This window comes from Mobula birostris, chromosome 17 (assembly GCF_030028105.1).
Source record: "Mobula birostris isolate sMobBir1 chromosome 17, sMobBir1.hap1, whole genome shotgun sequence".
Taxonomy (NCBI): domain Eukaryota; kingdom Metazoa; phylum Chordata; class Chondrichthyes; order Myliobatiformes; family Myliobatidae; genus Mobula; species Mobula birostris.
This window is the reverse complement of record NC_092386.1, coordinates 52,599,643-52,614,997: the sequence shown is the minus strand read 5'-3', so window position 1 is coordinate 52,614,997 and position 15,355 is coordinate 52,599,643. Positions and strand designations below refer to the sequence as shown.

Genomic DNA, 15,355 nt, shown 5'->3' with positions numbered 1-15,355 from the left:
CAAGTGAAAATATAGAGAGAAAAAAAGAACAAAAATGAGACTTTAGTGCAAAAAAAAGACAAAATCATGATAGTGCAAGCAGTCTCCATAAACCTCCACGTATGGCATTGCCTATTTATGGTGCATGGAACTTTAATCATGCCAGTCTCTTGATTTAGATGCATAGTTTCAAATAAAGCAGGCTTACGAAAAAGACTGCATGCTTCTGGTGAACGAGTGCTAAACTTCTTTTGCATTGTACCACACTTGCAGTATATCCGCCGTTATCTGTTGCTGGAAAAAGAATTACTTGCACTGTTGGTCATCGCTCTTTCTATTTACTGGGAGTTGAGAAAACAGGGAGGAGGGATGTTCCATCTGTAACGTGATTGGAGCCGGGAGGATCGAGGGATCGCAAAGTAACCGGGGAGGCTCGGGGAAGGAGGAGTCAGTGGTGCACTGTGAGCGAGAGCAGACGCCCGGGCACTATGCTGTCTGTTGTAGTAGCGGCGGCCGTGGCTGGAGCACTGGGTGTATTTCTGCTACTAAAGCTCAGGTTGCTGAATCTGTGGTACGATGCGCTCTTGGCGCTCCGGGTCGCCAGCTTCAGCTTGAGACTGCTGCGAGGCTACTTGACCGGCAGGGTGGCCACCGTGCTCGATCGCCTCGAGCTGCAATCGAAGTCGAACCCAGACAAGATCTTGCTCCTGTACGAGGGCTGCTCTTTCACTTACCGAGAGGTGGACCGAAGGAGCAACCGGATCGCCCAGGTCTGCGCCCAGCCGTGGGCCGGGTTGCGAGCTGGGGACACTGTGGCGCTGCTGATGAGCAATGAGCCCGATTTCGTGTGTGTTTGGTTCGGCTTGTGCAAGCTGGGCTGCATCGCAGCGTTCCTCAATACCACCTTGCACGCACGGTCCCTGTTGCACTGCCTGGACAACTCGGGCGCCAAGACCCTCATAGTCGGAGCAGGTAAGGAGGGGCGTGTATTTCTTAACTTCCCAACGCCCGACAATGGGGTAGCCAGGGGGTTTTCTTCTATCCCCTCTCCAAGTTCAGGTTTCAAGTTGATTGTCATAAGCATACATACCTAGGGTATGTATAAAAATAACATAGTACATTACAAACACAAGTTAACATAATACATTTCACTCACACGACATTAATACAAGTTGAGAGAGAAAAAGTAGAATCCGAGGTAGCGCTTGGATTTTCCGTGTTGGTTGAGTTTGATGGCACCGAGGAATAATCTGTTGCTTTGCACCAAGCTCTTGTATTTTGCACAGGCGCTAGAAGTCTGGGTGAGGTAACAATACGATTGTGTTGTACTGCCTTGGACTTGCCCCTGCTTGTGTCTGTCCCTTTGCGTTCAGGTCTTGTTTTTGCCCATTTTCTTTTTGTGTAATTTGTGTTTTGTGTTGTCTGTACCTACGTACCTGTGATCCTCCTGCGAGCTGATTTTTCATTGCACCTCTGCCGCACAGTGTTTATGCTTGAGACAATAAACCTGATTTGTTTAGCTGTTTGCACATAGGTCTTATTCAGGCAAATGATCGGCTAAGTTTTGGTAACAACTTGCACAAATACATAGAATTACTGTCATATACACCAAGGTGTTGGTGGAAAGCTTAAAGTAAAAAATATATATGGTAAAAATAAACGCTAACATTAAATACATTAATGCACACAAAACCGAAAAATGGGGTATAAATGAGGGGGCAAGATGTATTGACTCAGCTCATTTATGCCAGAAGACCATATTCAAATGATCAAGAGGGCAGGTGAAATTTTATTGCAACGTCTCACCTGAAAGGTACCAGAAGTTGTAGGTTAGATTATGTGCCTAAGGCTTGATGCCAGGGGTCTGTTACTCATTCAGAGCCCTAACACTTTATACTAGACCTGTATTGCAGCTGGTGGGGTCATTAGGTTAATTTTACTTTTAGTTAAGAAAAATTTAAAATTTAATTTTTAAAATTTTACTTATAGCTAAACAAGTCCTTGAACTAGGCCCATGAAGCAATTAAGTGGAAGAATGTGAACTAAGTTGCATCCATGACAGAGATTTCATGCATTTCAAGAGCAGCAAGGTCTCAAAATCAATATCCAAACATAAGTTCTCATCTGAATGCTTCTGTTTGCTTGGCCATTATCTTTCTCTGAGCTATTTCTCAAATTGTCCTGCTACTTCCTGTCATAAGGGTGGGGCACTGGTGGTAGACCCAAATGCAAGACACAGACACTGAAGTACTAGGAACAGGACTTGACTAGAGACTGGACTGGATGCAGACTAGGGCTAGGACATGACTAGGAAAGCGGGACCTGGACGAGGAACTAGGAACTTGGAACCTGGACAAGGACTCCGAGCCAGAGACTGGACAAGGACCCGAAACCTGGGTCTGACTCAGACTCAGACCCCAGATCGCGTGACGAGCCAGAGACTGAACAAGAACCCAGAACCTGGGTCTTGACTTGGGCTTGGACTCCGGAACTAGGCAAAGACGTGACGTGGTCTTGGGAAACAGGAACCTCAAAACACGAAGCCGGAACCCCTCCTTGTGATCAAGACGTAGGGCCAGGTCTCATACACAGAATGCTGAACATGACGAGACAGTTCCCAACACTAGGTAGTGGCAAATGGCTGGACCTACCTAGTGAAGGCGTGGACACAGACGGATTACACCATCACCACCACCAATTTTAACTGACTTGGAGCTTGTTCTGCCTATTCTTACTTGAATTGTCCTTTCCTTAAGGAAATCTTTGATCCAATTAAACATTCTGTGTGTTGCCCTTAAGGCATTTATTTGACTTTGTTGGGTCTATGCTTTAAGTGATTTGTTTGCAACTATTTTCTAGTTATCAAGTTAAAGGTTGATAATTATGTTATAGTTTAACAAAGTTAAATTCATTGTCTACGGTATATCGTGGCATGTGATGACGTCACCTCCGGTTTCACGGCATCTTGGATCGGGAAGGTGTGAAGGTGGATGCCATGCGTGCAGCATAACCATGAAGAGCTCCGTTTCTACCCACAAAGAAACATTATAGAAGCAAAGTTCATAAGAATGTATTTGAAGTTAAAATATTAATGCGGTTTCTGTTAAGGAAGTGGCGGTTGGGCAGAGCGCGGGCCGGCTTTTCAATTTCAAATGTGGGGTCGGTTCAAGCCCGATGGCAGTTTGACGCGACCCCCTTGCCCGTTACTCAGGGCGGGTGGAGACACTAGCTAAAAGAAGAGCGCGCATGTGGTCTCCAACACAAAGATGAAACTGAAACTGACGCAGTATATGTTCAAAAACGCAAACACAAGGAATTCTGCAGATGCTGGAAATTCAAGCAACACTCAAAGTTACTAGTGAACGCAGCGGGCCAGGCAGCATCTCTAGGAAGAGGTACAGTCGACATTTTGGGCCGAGACCTTTCGTCAGGACTAACTGAAGGAAGAGCTAGAAAGAGATTTGAAAGGGGGAGGGGGAGATCCAAAATGATAGGAGAAGACAGGAGGGGGAGGGATGGAGTTGGACAGGTGATTGGCAAAAGGGATATGAGAGGTTCATGGGACAGGAGGCCCAGGGAGAAGGAAAAGAGGGAGAGGTGAAAACCCAGAGGATGGATAAGGGGTATAGTTGGAGGGAGAGAGGAAGAAAAAGGAGAGAGAAAGAATGTGTGTATAAAATAAATAACGGATGGGGTACGAGGGGGAGGTAGGGCATTAGAAGTTAAAGAAGTCAATGTTCATGCCATCAGGTTGGAGGCTACCCAGATGGAATATAAGGTATTGTTTTGCTGAACACCTACGCTCTGTCCGCCAGAGAAAGCAGGATCTCCCAGTGGCCACACATTTTAATTCCACATCCCATTCCCATTCTGATATGTCTATCCATGGCCTCCTCTACTGTAAAGATGAAGCCACACTCAGGTTGGAGGAACAACACCTTATATTCCGTCTGGGTAGCCTCCAAACTGATGGCATGAACATTGACTTCTCTAAATTCCACTAATGCCCCACCTCTCCCTTGTACCCCATCCGTTATTTATTTATATACACACACATTCATTCTTTCTCTCACTCTCCTTTTTCTCCCGCAAGCGCTCTCGGCAGAAGCACTCTCGCCAGTAACCTTTAAGCTATGATGCTACCAAATCATACCAAATAATGCATAAAAATACACAGCCTATATGAAGTAGAAATAATGTACGTACAATGTACAAATGTAGTATCGCTTACTGGAATTGGGAAGACAGCGCCGAGCACACTGATGCTGTGTTAGGCTGAGTCGTCGGAGGTTGGGGTGGTGCAGTGGTCCCCACCCTCCAGGCCACCGACCGATACCAATCCGCAAAGCATGCAGGGGTACAGCGGTAGCCGGGATGCACCCAGCACATCTTTAAGAAAAAAACTGAAATAGACAAGCTAATTAATTAGGTGTCGCCTAGCATGTAAATGTCGGCCCAGATCAGAGACAACGCAGTCGGCAATCGCCTCTGAGCTGGGCCAACATTTACATGCTGGGCGGCACCTAACTAATTAGCTTGTTTATTTCGGCTTTTTTCTTAAAGATGTGTTGGGTGCGTCCTGTCTACCGTTGCATTCTCCGCGGCAATGTATCAGTCCGCAACCCGGGGGTTGGGGTGGTGGGACACTGGGGTGTCATCTCATCCATCAGGGCAGGCAGGTCATCTTCTATATCTGCCCGCCTCGATGTCGAAGATCGAGGTTCGTCGTCTGCTGTGGCTGATGTGGAAGGCTTGCTTGACTGCTTTGCCTCGCGCATTTTTAGATCATACAGTTCTTTGTAAGTGCTGAAACCATCTTACAAATTTGCCCTAAATCTACGTACCCTTTCAAAATTAAAGTCGTACTTTATCATTGCAGCAAAAATCTCACACAGTTGCTTCACATTCAGTTCCTGGATGACTTCACTTTCGGTCCGTTCGCTACTGCATTCAGTTTCGATTGTTATCCTTTCCTCTTCCAACTGCATCAGCTCTTCATCTATCAGTTCTTGGTCATGGGATGCCAAAACCTCTTTAACATCACCTTCGTCAACCTCCACAAGCCAAACTCACTTTGTCCTTGCTTCATTCACCACAATCGAAACGCTCAATTATGTCCAGTTTTATACTAAGTGTAACACCCTTACGAGCTCTTTTAGGCTTTTCCAGTACCTTAGAACTCATCTTGCTAACTGCTGCTCACAGGTACGTGTTTAAGCAATGCCGGCAAGAATGTTGTTCCAAATCCGGGGGAGAGCGGCTGCTCGGGGTGCGCGCTGCCTTTTATCGTAACAGTGAAAACACCTTCTGTCTTTTGTAACAGTGAGGTTTCGTAAAGCGAACTTTCAAAAAAAACAGGGGACACCTGTACCTGGATTATAAAACTTAATCAAAGTTATTTGACCACGAGAGCTCCAAACCTCCACAGCTACGATTTCAGGGTTAGATTTAAAATCAAGTCTTCTAAACTGGAGTCCTGTTTTTATGAAAGTTGCACACCCTCCACCAGTTTTACCCATTCTGTCAGCTCTCAAACTATCATATCCAGGGATCACAAAATCTAAATGAGGCTTTAGCCATGTCTCCTGTAAACAGATCAAATCAGCTTGTCTTCAGAAGTTCCAACAAATCTTTTTAATTCTTGACCATTTGCAGATCAACTTCTTGCATTCCATTGTAATATTAAAAACATCCAAATACTAATTATTGGCCTCTTCATACATACAAAGCTCCTCTGTACTCTGATCCTGACAACTGGGAGGTATTTAGTGATTATTTATTCTTTGCTCTCTATCAACTTTCTTTACCGCCTCAGCATATGATATTTTTTGTTGGATACTAACATCCTAAATCTGCTTTGCCTTACTAAAATACTCACATCCTCTGAACGCTGCTGTATGGACCCCTCCACAGTTACTGCATTTAGGCACCGCTGCCTTACATGCTTTAATATCATGATCCTCTCCACACTTCATACATCTTCTATTACCTCGACCTGAACCAGCAACATGTCCAAATCTCTGGCAATTATAACAGCGTAAGGGAGGCCTAATGTATCCTCTAACTTGATAACACATGCACCCAAGATAGACTCTAGTTGGAAGAACATCACCTGCAAAAACCAGAGGAACAGGGGAATCCCAATTACCACCTTCTCTCGATTTTAACCGTCTGGCTTCAATCACCTGACCACCTTCAATATTGTCCAAAATTTCCTTTTCAGTCATGCCAGACCAAATACCATACACTACCCCCTTAACTCCCTTCCTTTCGGAGTAATACACTTCACTTTCACAACCAATTTTCCCACCATTTTAGCACTGTTATACTGGTCAATATCTTTGCAACAAATTTTCAGACAAAATCTTGGCCTGGAATCCTTTACCTATTTGGTTCTCTAATGCTGCTGCCACTTTCAAAGGATTAAGGGCTCTAAATCCTCCTTCCCCTTCCTCCTGACCTTTAATTTTTATGCAGAACTATAAATTCCTCCAATTCACCCATTTTCCTCAATTTGTTGTTCCCCATTACTTCAGGTCTTTCACTTGATGCACCCGTTTTTTGGCTACCCTTACTTTTGGAGTATTCCACAGTCTCCCACCCTCCTCCTTCAATCTCAACCCCCCCCCCCCCCCTTTTTGCAGCCATAGGCCACAAACTAACCCTTTCCAAACTACTAGGCTCCTCCACGCCAAAGTACCCACCCACTCAATCAACAGCCCCAAATGCCTGTCAGCCCAGCATCAAACCAACACCCGCCACATTCATCATGCAGCCAGCCCCAGCTTTCCAACTCCTGGCCCCCCAACAACTGAATCTGAATCACTGTCACCACCAATGTATAATTAATTATAGAACTTAAAGGAACTCAAATTCTTGAATATAAACTAGTCTCACTTATAAACTGAATAATAAACTCTTCAATCAGATGTTGATTCTCTTGATGGCCAAACAAAGATTGAATAGCAAACCAAAATAAATTTAAGCCAGATAGCCTCTTGAACAACATGTTTCTTTCAATTTTGTATTGATTACAGCTCAGCAAAACATGCTGGACTGTCTCTGGACTACCACAGTCACATAATCCAGTAGGATGTTTTCCTATTATCTTTAAATAATAGTTTAACATAATGCCCCAACCTAAGTCTTGTAAATTTCACCATATCTCTGAGACTTTTTAACTAGTGGGTGACTAGAAAAATAATGCCTGCCCCTTAATTCATTTTTCTAATCCTCCTGCCACTTAAAGCAAATTTGGTCAACTATGTCTTCCTCAGTCACTTTCAATTTCACAGCCCAGTTATTAACCAAATCTAAAAATGGATCTTTTAATTTTACTTTGGCGCTCTGACTTCCCCTGCAAGGCACTTTGGTGGGCAGCTGTGATTGAATCCATTTAGTTTTACCCAATACTGCAGGGCCAGCTGAATTCGTCTTAAATGTAGGGGCACTTCTCCCATCTCCACACATAATGCCAGGACCGATCTTGTTCTAAAAGCTCTACAACAGAGTCCAAGTGCTTTGGACTGCACAGTGTCTAGTTTTCCAAGCACTGCCATAGCAGCAGAACCATAAGCAATACAACCATAATCTATAACTGATCTAATAACTGACTGGCAGACCACAGTACGTGTGCTTGCAACACTGTGTCCGACAGAGTGATCAGCAGACTGGGGCTCCACAGGGGACTGTCTTGTCTCCCTTTCTCTTCACGATTTACACCTCGGACTTCAACTACTGCACAGTGTCTTGTCATCTTCAGAAGTTTTCTGATGACTCTGCCATAGTTGGATGCATCAGCAAGGGAGATGAGGTTGAGTACAGGGCTACGATAGGAAACTTTGTCACATGGTGTGAGCAGAATTATCTGCAGCTTAATGTGAAAAAGACTAAGGAGCTGGTGGTAGACCTGAGGAGAGCTAGGGTACCGGTGACCCCTGTTTCCATCCAGGGGGTCAGTGTGGACATGGTGGAGGATTACAAATACCTGGGGATACAAATTGACAATAAACTGGACTGGTCAAAGAACACTGAGGCTGTCTACAAGGAGGGGCAGAGCCATCTCTATTTCCTGAGGAGACTGAGGTCCTTTAACATCTGTTGGACAGTGCTGAGGATGTTCTACAAGTCTGTGGTGGCTAGTGCGCTATGCGATCATACTTGCTGTTGTGTGCTGGGGCAGCAGGCTGAGGGTAGCAGACACCAACAGAATCAACAAACTCATTCGTAAGGCCAGTGATGTTGTGGGGAGGAACTGGACTCTCTCACGGTGGTGTCTGAAAAGAGGATGCTGTCCAAGTTGCATGCCATCTTGGACAATGTCTCCCATCCACTACATAATGTACTGGTTGGGCACAGGAGTACATTCAGCCAGAGACTCATTCCACTGAGATGCAACACAGAGCGACATAGGAAGTCATTCCTGCCTATGGCCATCAAACTTTACAACTCCTCCCTTGGAGAGTCAGACACCCTGAGCCAATAGGCTGGTCCTGGACTTATTTCCTCACATAATTTACATATTACTATTTAATTATTTACAGTTTTGTTACTATTTATTTATGGTGCAACTGTTACAAAAACCAATTTCCCCCAGGATCAATAAAGTATGACTATGACTAATCATAGCTAGATTTATTAAGTACAGTTTCCCACCCTGCTCCCCAGTCACATCCAGCAATACTTCTCATAACATTTAAAACTTTCCTCACACTTTCCAATTGTTTTATCTATATGAACCCTCCAAGTAAGTCTTTCATCAAACCAGACACCTAAAAACTTGAATACCTTAACTTTTTCTAGTGGAGAATCATATAGGCACAATTCACAATCAGGAATCTTTCTTCTAAAGCCAAAAATGATATATTTCAACTTAGAAGCAGAAATTCTGAAACCCCATTTATTAGCCCAGTTTTCAACTGATCTTAAAGCCTTTTGTACTTGCCTTAATATATACTTGATGTTTCTTCCTCTTTTCCAGATTGCACCATCATCTGCAAACAATGATTTGCCAAATCCTGTCCCTACCTGATCAAAGATATCATTTATCATGACAGGCAACTGAAACTGTCAGTCTGTCTGTATCTTGTTTTACAGCAGTTGGCATCCAGCTTAATGGTGCATTACCACCACCTTCTGCTCTGGAATGTGCACTAGACATATATTCTAAATCCCTAAGTAACTGAAACTGAACCAAGGAGCTATTTATGTAGCCAGCCCAAAATGTGAATCAGCTGCCTCAGAGCACCCAACAGAAAAAGGGAAAACCAGAAAACCTGGAATAAGGAACGATGGACTGGACCGTGAACCGGAATCCGGATTTTACGGACTGGGCCATGACATCTCCAACAGACACTACATGCGCTCTACCTATTCTAGTAAACCTCTAGTTGTATTTTCCAGTTTATTGGTTTTCTTGTTCAACCAACTAAAATATAACACACCCACTTTTCAGCATTAAATTTGATTTGCCAAGTATCTGTACATTTTAGTATTCAATGACATTTTTCACTAACCACTTTACAGATCGCTTTGTTTCCATAATTATTGTCATTGACACAGAGTGAATTCTGGTTAATTGGTCCATCAATCAATCAGGGCAGCTACTTATCTGGGACAACTTTTAAGGAACAAAAGTTAATTGAGAAAATAGCAGGGATTGTCTTCATTTATTTGGGACACTATGCCGCCTAATTGGAAAGGAGACTGTGGCCGAGCAGTTTCTAACTACCGTCCATCATATAAATTTGTGTGGCCGTTAGACACTGCACTGTGCTTAGAGTGAACAGTTTTTAAATAGCATTAGCTGTGTGCATTTGTGTTCAACAAGCTGTGATTTTTGTCACAGATAGTTGACGAGAAATAAGCTGTAAGACAATTTAGAATTGTTTTGTTTGCTGTGGTTTCAAGCATTCAGGCTTGGAGATCCAGAAACAGCCAGAAGTGAAAGTGAAATGATTTCACTACTTCAGCAAGTTAGGTACTATGAAGAATTTGAAGGTATTGACAATCACCTTAAATGTTGCAATGTCAATGAAGATTTGGAGGTTGCAATCATTGAAAGCATTGTGTGAAGACAATCCTTTATCTGCACTGGGTGCCTGTGGTAATCTTGTTCCTTTACAGTCAATCAAAAGGACATGACAGCGTGTTGGTTTTCCATCGACGATGATGATGAAACTTGTGTGGGAGAGTGTTTAAAGTGCAAAATCCATTGCACTGGGACAGTTTCACCCTCTTGACCTCAGAAGTCTAGGTCCAGTGGTACATGTAGTTGTTCCAAACTGGTGTCTTCATTTTTTGCAGTGGATAATCATGACTTCTGTACCTTATCATGCCCCTTGCTCTCCTCAAAGCATTGTAGAGCTGCCTTCTTGGTCACTGCATCTCACTAGATCTGCCCAATCAACTGGAGCCGACCTTACTTGCTAGGACTGGCATGTCCTTATTTCACCGGGGTACAAGGCCTGCCGACGGCCCTCACCTTGCTTAGCCAGCCTGTCGATGCGGTGTACTGTGGTGTGGCTGCTGTAACATCCAAATGGCTATTTGGAGCTACAGGTGAGAGCTGAGTGCCTGATAGGGGCCAAAAGTGAGTGAACTGTCCCAGAATGGACATTGCATAACAAGCCCCTTCTCTAGTGGTGATACCCCTCCCTGGACAGACAATACATGGCAGCATATACCAGAAGAATTCTTCCATCAGTAACTGTTACGAACTAATACACAGATTTATACTGTAGTATATCAATAGTTTGTGTATTTCACTTAAATACATAATTTGTTACTTAATTGAATAGTACTTTCTTTTTTATACCTTTTTAGCTATTTCCATCAAACTTTGGCTCATTGGGGCAGCCGCTTAGTTTGGCCAAAATAGTCCCAGTGTATCCCAATTAACTGGAATTCACCACACTTGAAGATAGTATCCTGTATACCCAAGTCAAAGTCATTGATAAACATTTGGAAAAATGACAGTGGTCCTTGTACTGACCAAAGGGAAACTTCTCTGTGTACTTCCAGTCAGCCCAATATTTGGTGAATTTTCTATCCAGATGGATTGTAATGCCTCTTTTTCACCAGAATGTTAATATTGATGGCAAGTCTATTTTATGAAACACCATTTGAAAATCCCTATATTTCACAGCAACTGCATTTCTCTTTCTAATACTAAAATCCATCCAGTGGGATAAACAAGATTTTAAAAATTCTGAGCTGGCTTTAGCTACTCAATGCACACTTGTTTGTCCATCATTATTGCTTCAAGAACTTCGCACATCACTGCTGTTAAACTGGGTTTATCTCTACATCCATTCAGTTACATTGCAATTACATTACAAATGATTGTGCTTTTGAGGAGGTGATTGAGGTCATTTAAGGAAGGTATATCAGTGGATGTTGTCTACTTGGATTTTAGTAAGGGGTTTGACAAGGTCCCTCATTGGAGGCTCATCCAGAAGTTTAAGAGGCATGGAATCCACTGTAAATTGGATTCAGGATTGGCTTGCCCATAGAAGACAGAGGGTAATGTTCGATGGGATTTAGTTTGGCTGAAGGTCTGTGACTGGTATTTCACAGGGTCCTCTGCTGTTTGTGGTACAACCTGGATGAAATTATAAATGGCTGGGTTAGTAAGTTTGCAGATGATATGAAGATTGGCAATGTTGTGGATAGTACAGAAAACTGGCAAAGGATGCAGTAGGATGTAAATCAGTTGCAAAAATTGGCAGAGCAAACACACATGGCATTTAGCCTGGTCAAATGTGGAGTGGTGTGCTTGGGAGATAAAATGTACGGTGATAGTGCACTGTTGATGGCAAGACTCTTAATAGTGTTATGCAGAGCGGTCTTGGGGTCCAAGTCCACAGCTTGCTGGAAGTGGCTGCACAGGTTAATAGGTGGGTAAAGAAGATACATGTCATGCTTGTCTTTATTAGTTAAAGACTGTGTTCAAGAGTTGGGAAGTTATAGCTTCATAAAACTCTAGTTAGGTTGCAAAACTGAGCACTACATTCAGTTCTGGTTGCCCTGTTTACAGGAAGGATGGCAAGGCTTTGAAGAGAATGCTGGAGAGGTTGGCCAGGATGCTACCTGATTTAGAGGGCGTGCGCTATAAGAAGGCGTTGGACAAACTTGGGTTGCTTCCTTCAGAGCGGCAGGGACCAGGGAAGGGGTTTTATATCATTGATTCATTATGTGATCCATTTTTTTAACCTGATAGAGATAACCGCATGGTGTGTTGTCTCCCAGGTGCCAGGGTACGGGATGTCTTGGATCGGCTGTAGAGTATTCTGAAGAGAGAGGACGAACAGCCTGAAGTCTTGGCACACGTTGGTACCAGTGACATAGGTAGAAAAAGGGAGGAGGTACTGAAGAGAGAATTCAGGGAGTTGGGTAGGAAGCTGAAAAGCAGGACCTCCAGGGTAGTAATCTCAGGACTGCTGCCTGTGCCACATGCTAATGAAATCAAGAATAGCATGATCAGGAATATTAATGCATGGCTGAGAGACTGGTGTAGGGGGCATGGCTTTGGGTTCCTGGATCATTGGGTCCTCTTCTGGAGGAGTACAACCTGTACAAAAAGGATATGTTACACCTGAACCCAAAGGGGTCCAATATCCTAGCATGCAGGTTTAATAGAGCTATTAGGGAGGGTTTCAACTAATTTGGCCAGGGCATGGGAACCAGAGTGATAGGACTGAGGAAGGGGAAAACAAATAAATCAAAGATAGCATGCAACACAGATGATAGGAAGGACAGGCAGAAGATGAGGCATAATCACAGCCAGTGAGATGATTTACAACGTAAAACAACAAATACTGGGCTGAAAGTGTTATATTTGAATGCATGCAGCATAAAAAATAAAATGGACGATTTAAAATTCACCTACAGATTGGCAAGTATGACGATGTGGTTATCTCTGAAATTTGGCTCAAGGATGGCTGCCATTGGGAGCTGAACGTCCAAGGATATATGGTGTATCAGAAAGATAGGTTAGTAGGCAAAGGGGATGGTGTGGCCCTTTTTATAAGAAATGATATTAAATCATTAGAAAGGGATGACATTGGATGGGAAGGTGTAGAGTCTCCATGGTTTGAGTTAAGAAATGGCAAGGGTAAAAGGCCCCTCTTGGCAGTTGTATACAGGCCTCCAAACAGCAGCCGGGATGTGGATTACAAATTGCAGCAGGGGATAGAAAAGGTATGTCAGAAGGGCAATGTCATGATAATCATTGGGGATTTTAACATGAAAGTGGCTGTCCTGGATTGGGTATTGTGCAATAATCCGGAGGGTGATAAGAGAGCTTAAGCAGTATGATCGAGTTCACTTTGAAATTTGAGGAGAAGCTAAATTGTGTCGGTATTTTAGTGGAGTAAAGGAAATTACAATGGCATGAGAGGGGAACTGGCCAAATTTGACTGGACAGTGACACCAGCAGAAAGGACAGCAGAGCAGCAATGGCCGGACCTCTGCGAAAAATGAGGGAAGTGCAAGACAGGTATATTCCAAATAAGAAGAAATTTTCAAATGAAAGAAGGACACTACCATGGCTGACAAGTAAAGTCGGAGCCAAAGTAAAAGCAAAAGAGAGGGATACAAGGAAGCCAAAGCTAGTGGGAAGATAGAGGATTGGGAAGCTTTTAAAAACTTGCAGAAGGAAACTAAGAAGGTCATTAGGAAGGAAAGGATAAATAATGAAAGGAAGCTGGCGACTAATATCAAAGAAGATACTGAAAGCTTTTTTAAGTATATAAAGGGTAAAAGAGAGTTGAGGGTAGATATGGGACCAATAGAAAGTGACGCTGGAGATACTGTATTGAGAGACGCAGAGATGGCAGATGAACTGAATGTGTATTCTGCATCAGTCTTCACAGTGGAAGACATCTGCAGTATAACGGACATGCAAAAGTGTCAGGGAAGTGAAGTATGTGCAGTGAAAATTACGACTGAGAAGGTGCTCAAGAAGCTTAATGGTCTGAGAGTGGATAAATCTCCTGGACCTGATGGAATGCACCCTCGGGTTCTGAAGGAAGTAGCTGGAGAGATTGCAGAGGCATTAACAATGATCTTTCAAGAATCGATAGATTCTGGCATTATAGCAGACGACTGGAAAATTGTAAATGTTACTCTGCTGTTAAGAAGGGTGGGAGGCAGCAGAAAGGAAACAATAGACCTGTTAGCCTGACATCAGTGGTTGGGAAGTTGTTGGAGTTGATTGTTAGAGATGAGATTACAGAGTGTCTGGAGGCACATGACAAGATAGGCCAAAGCCAGCACGGTTTCCTGAAAGGAAAATCCTGCCTGACTAACCTACTGTAATTTTTTGAGGAAACTACAAGCAGGGTAGACAAAGGAGATGCAGTAGATGTGGTGTACTTGGATTTTCAGAAGACCTTTGATAAGGTACCACACATGAGGCTGCTTAGCAAGAGAAGAGCCCATGGAATTACAGGGAAATTATTAGCATGAGTGGAGCATTGGCTGATTGGCAGAAAACAGAGAGTGGGAATAAAGGGATCCTATTCTGGCTGGCTGCGGGTTTCCAGTGGAGTTCCACAGGGGTCGGTGTTGGGACCGCTGCTTTTTATGATGTATGTCAGTGATCTGGACTATGATATTAATGGACTTGTGGCTAAATTTGCTGATGATACAAAGATAGGTGGAGGAGCGGGTAGTGTTGAGGAAACAGGGAGCCTGCAGAGAGACTTAAATAGTTTAGGGGAATGGTAAAAGAAGTGACAAATGAAAGTGGAAAGTGTATAGTCACGCATTTTGGTGGAAGAAATAAATGGGCAGACTATTATTTAGGTGGGGAGAGAATTCAAAATGCAGAGATACAAAGGGACTTATGGGTCCTTGTGCAGGATACCCTAAAGGTTAACCTGCAGGTTGAGTCAGTGTTGAAGAAGGTGAATGCAGTGTTGTTATTCATTCTAGAGGTATAGAATATAAGACCAGGGATGTGATGTTGAAGCTCTATAAGGCAGTTGTGAGACCACACTTGGAGTATTGTGTACAGTTTTGGGCTCCTTATTTTAGAAAGGATATACTGACATTGGAAAGGGTTCAGAAAAGATTCATGAGATTCCAGGAACGGTAGGGTTATCATATGAGGAATATCTGGCAGCTCTTGGGCTGTATTCCCTGGAGTTTAGGAGAATGAAGGGGGATCTCATAGAAACATTCCAAATGTTAAAAGGCCTGAACAGATTAGATATGGCAAAGTTATTTCCCATGGTAGGGGAGTCTAGGACAAGAGGGCATGACTTTAGGATTGAAGGACGTCCATCTAGAACAGAGATGCAGAGAAATTACTTCAGTCAGAGGGTGGTAAATCTGTGGAATTTGTTGCCACGAGCGGCTGTGGAGGCCAAGT

At 43.4% G+C, this 15,355-nt stretch overlaps 1 protein-coding gene across 1 annotated transcript in view; it reads left to right on the top strand.

Moving 5' to 3' along the window:
- Positions 1-436: 436 nt before the first annotated feature.
- The window catches only part of slc27a6 (solute carrier family 27 member 6), an 85,406-nt gene continuing 70,487 nt past the window's right edge, over positions 437-15,355 (top strand). The window contains exon 1 of the mRNA XM_072281721.1: positions 437-951. Within this exon, the coding sequence (XP_072137822.1) occupies positions 468-951 (484 nt within the window). The 5' untranslated portion in view covers positions 437-467. The remainder of the gene's footprint in view (positions 952-15,355) is intronic.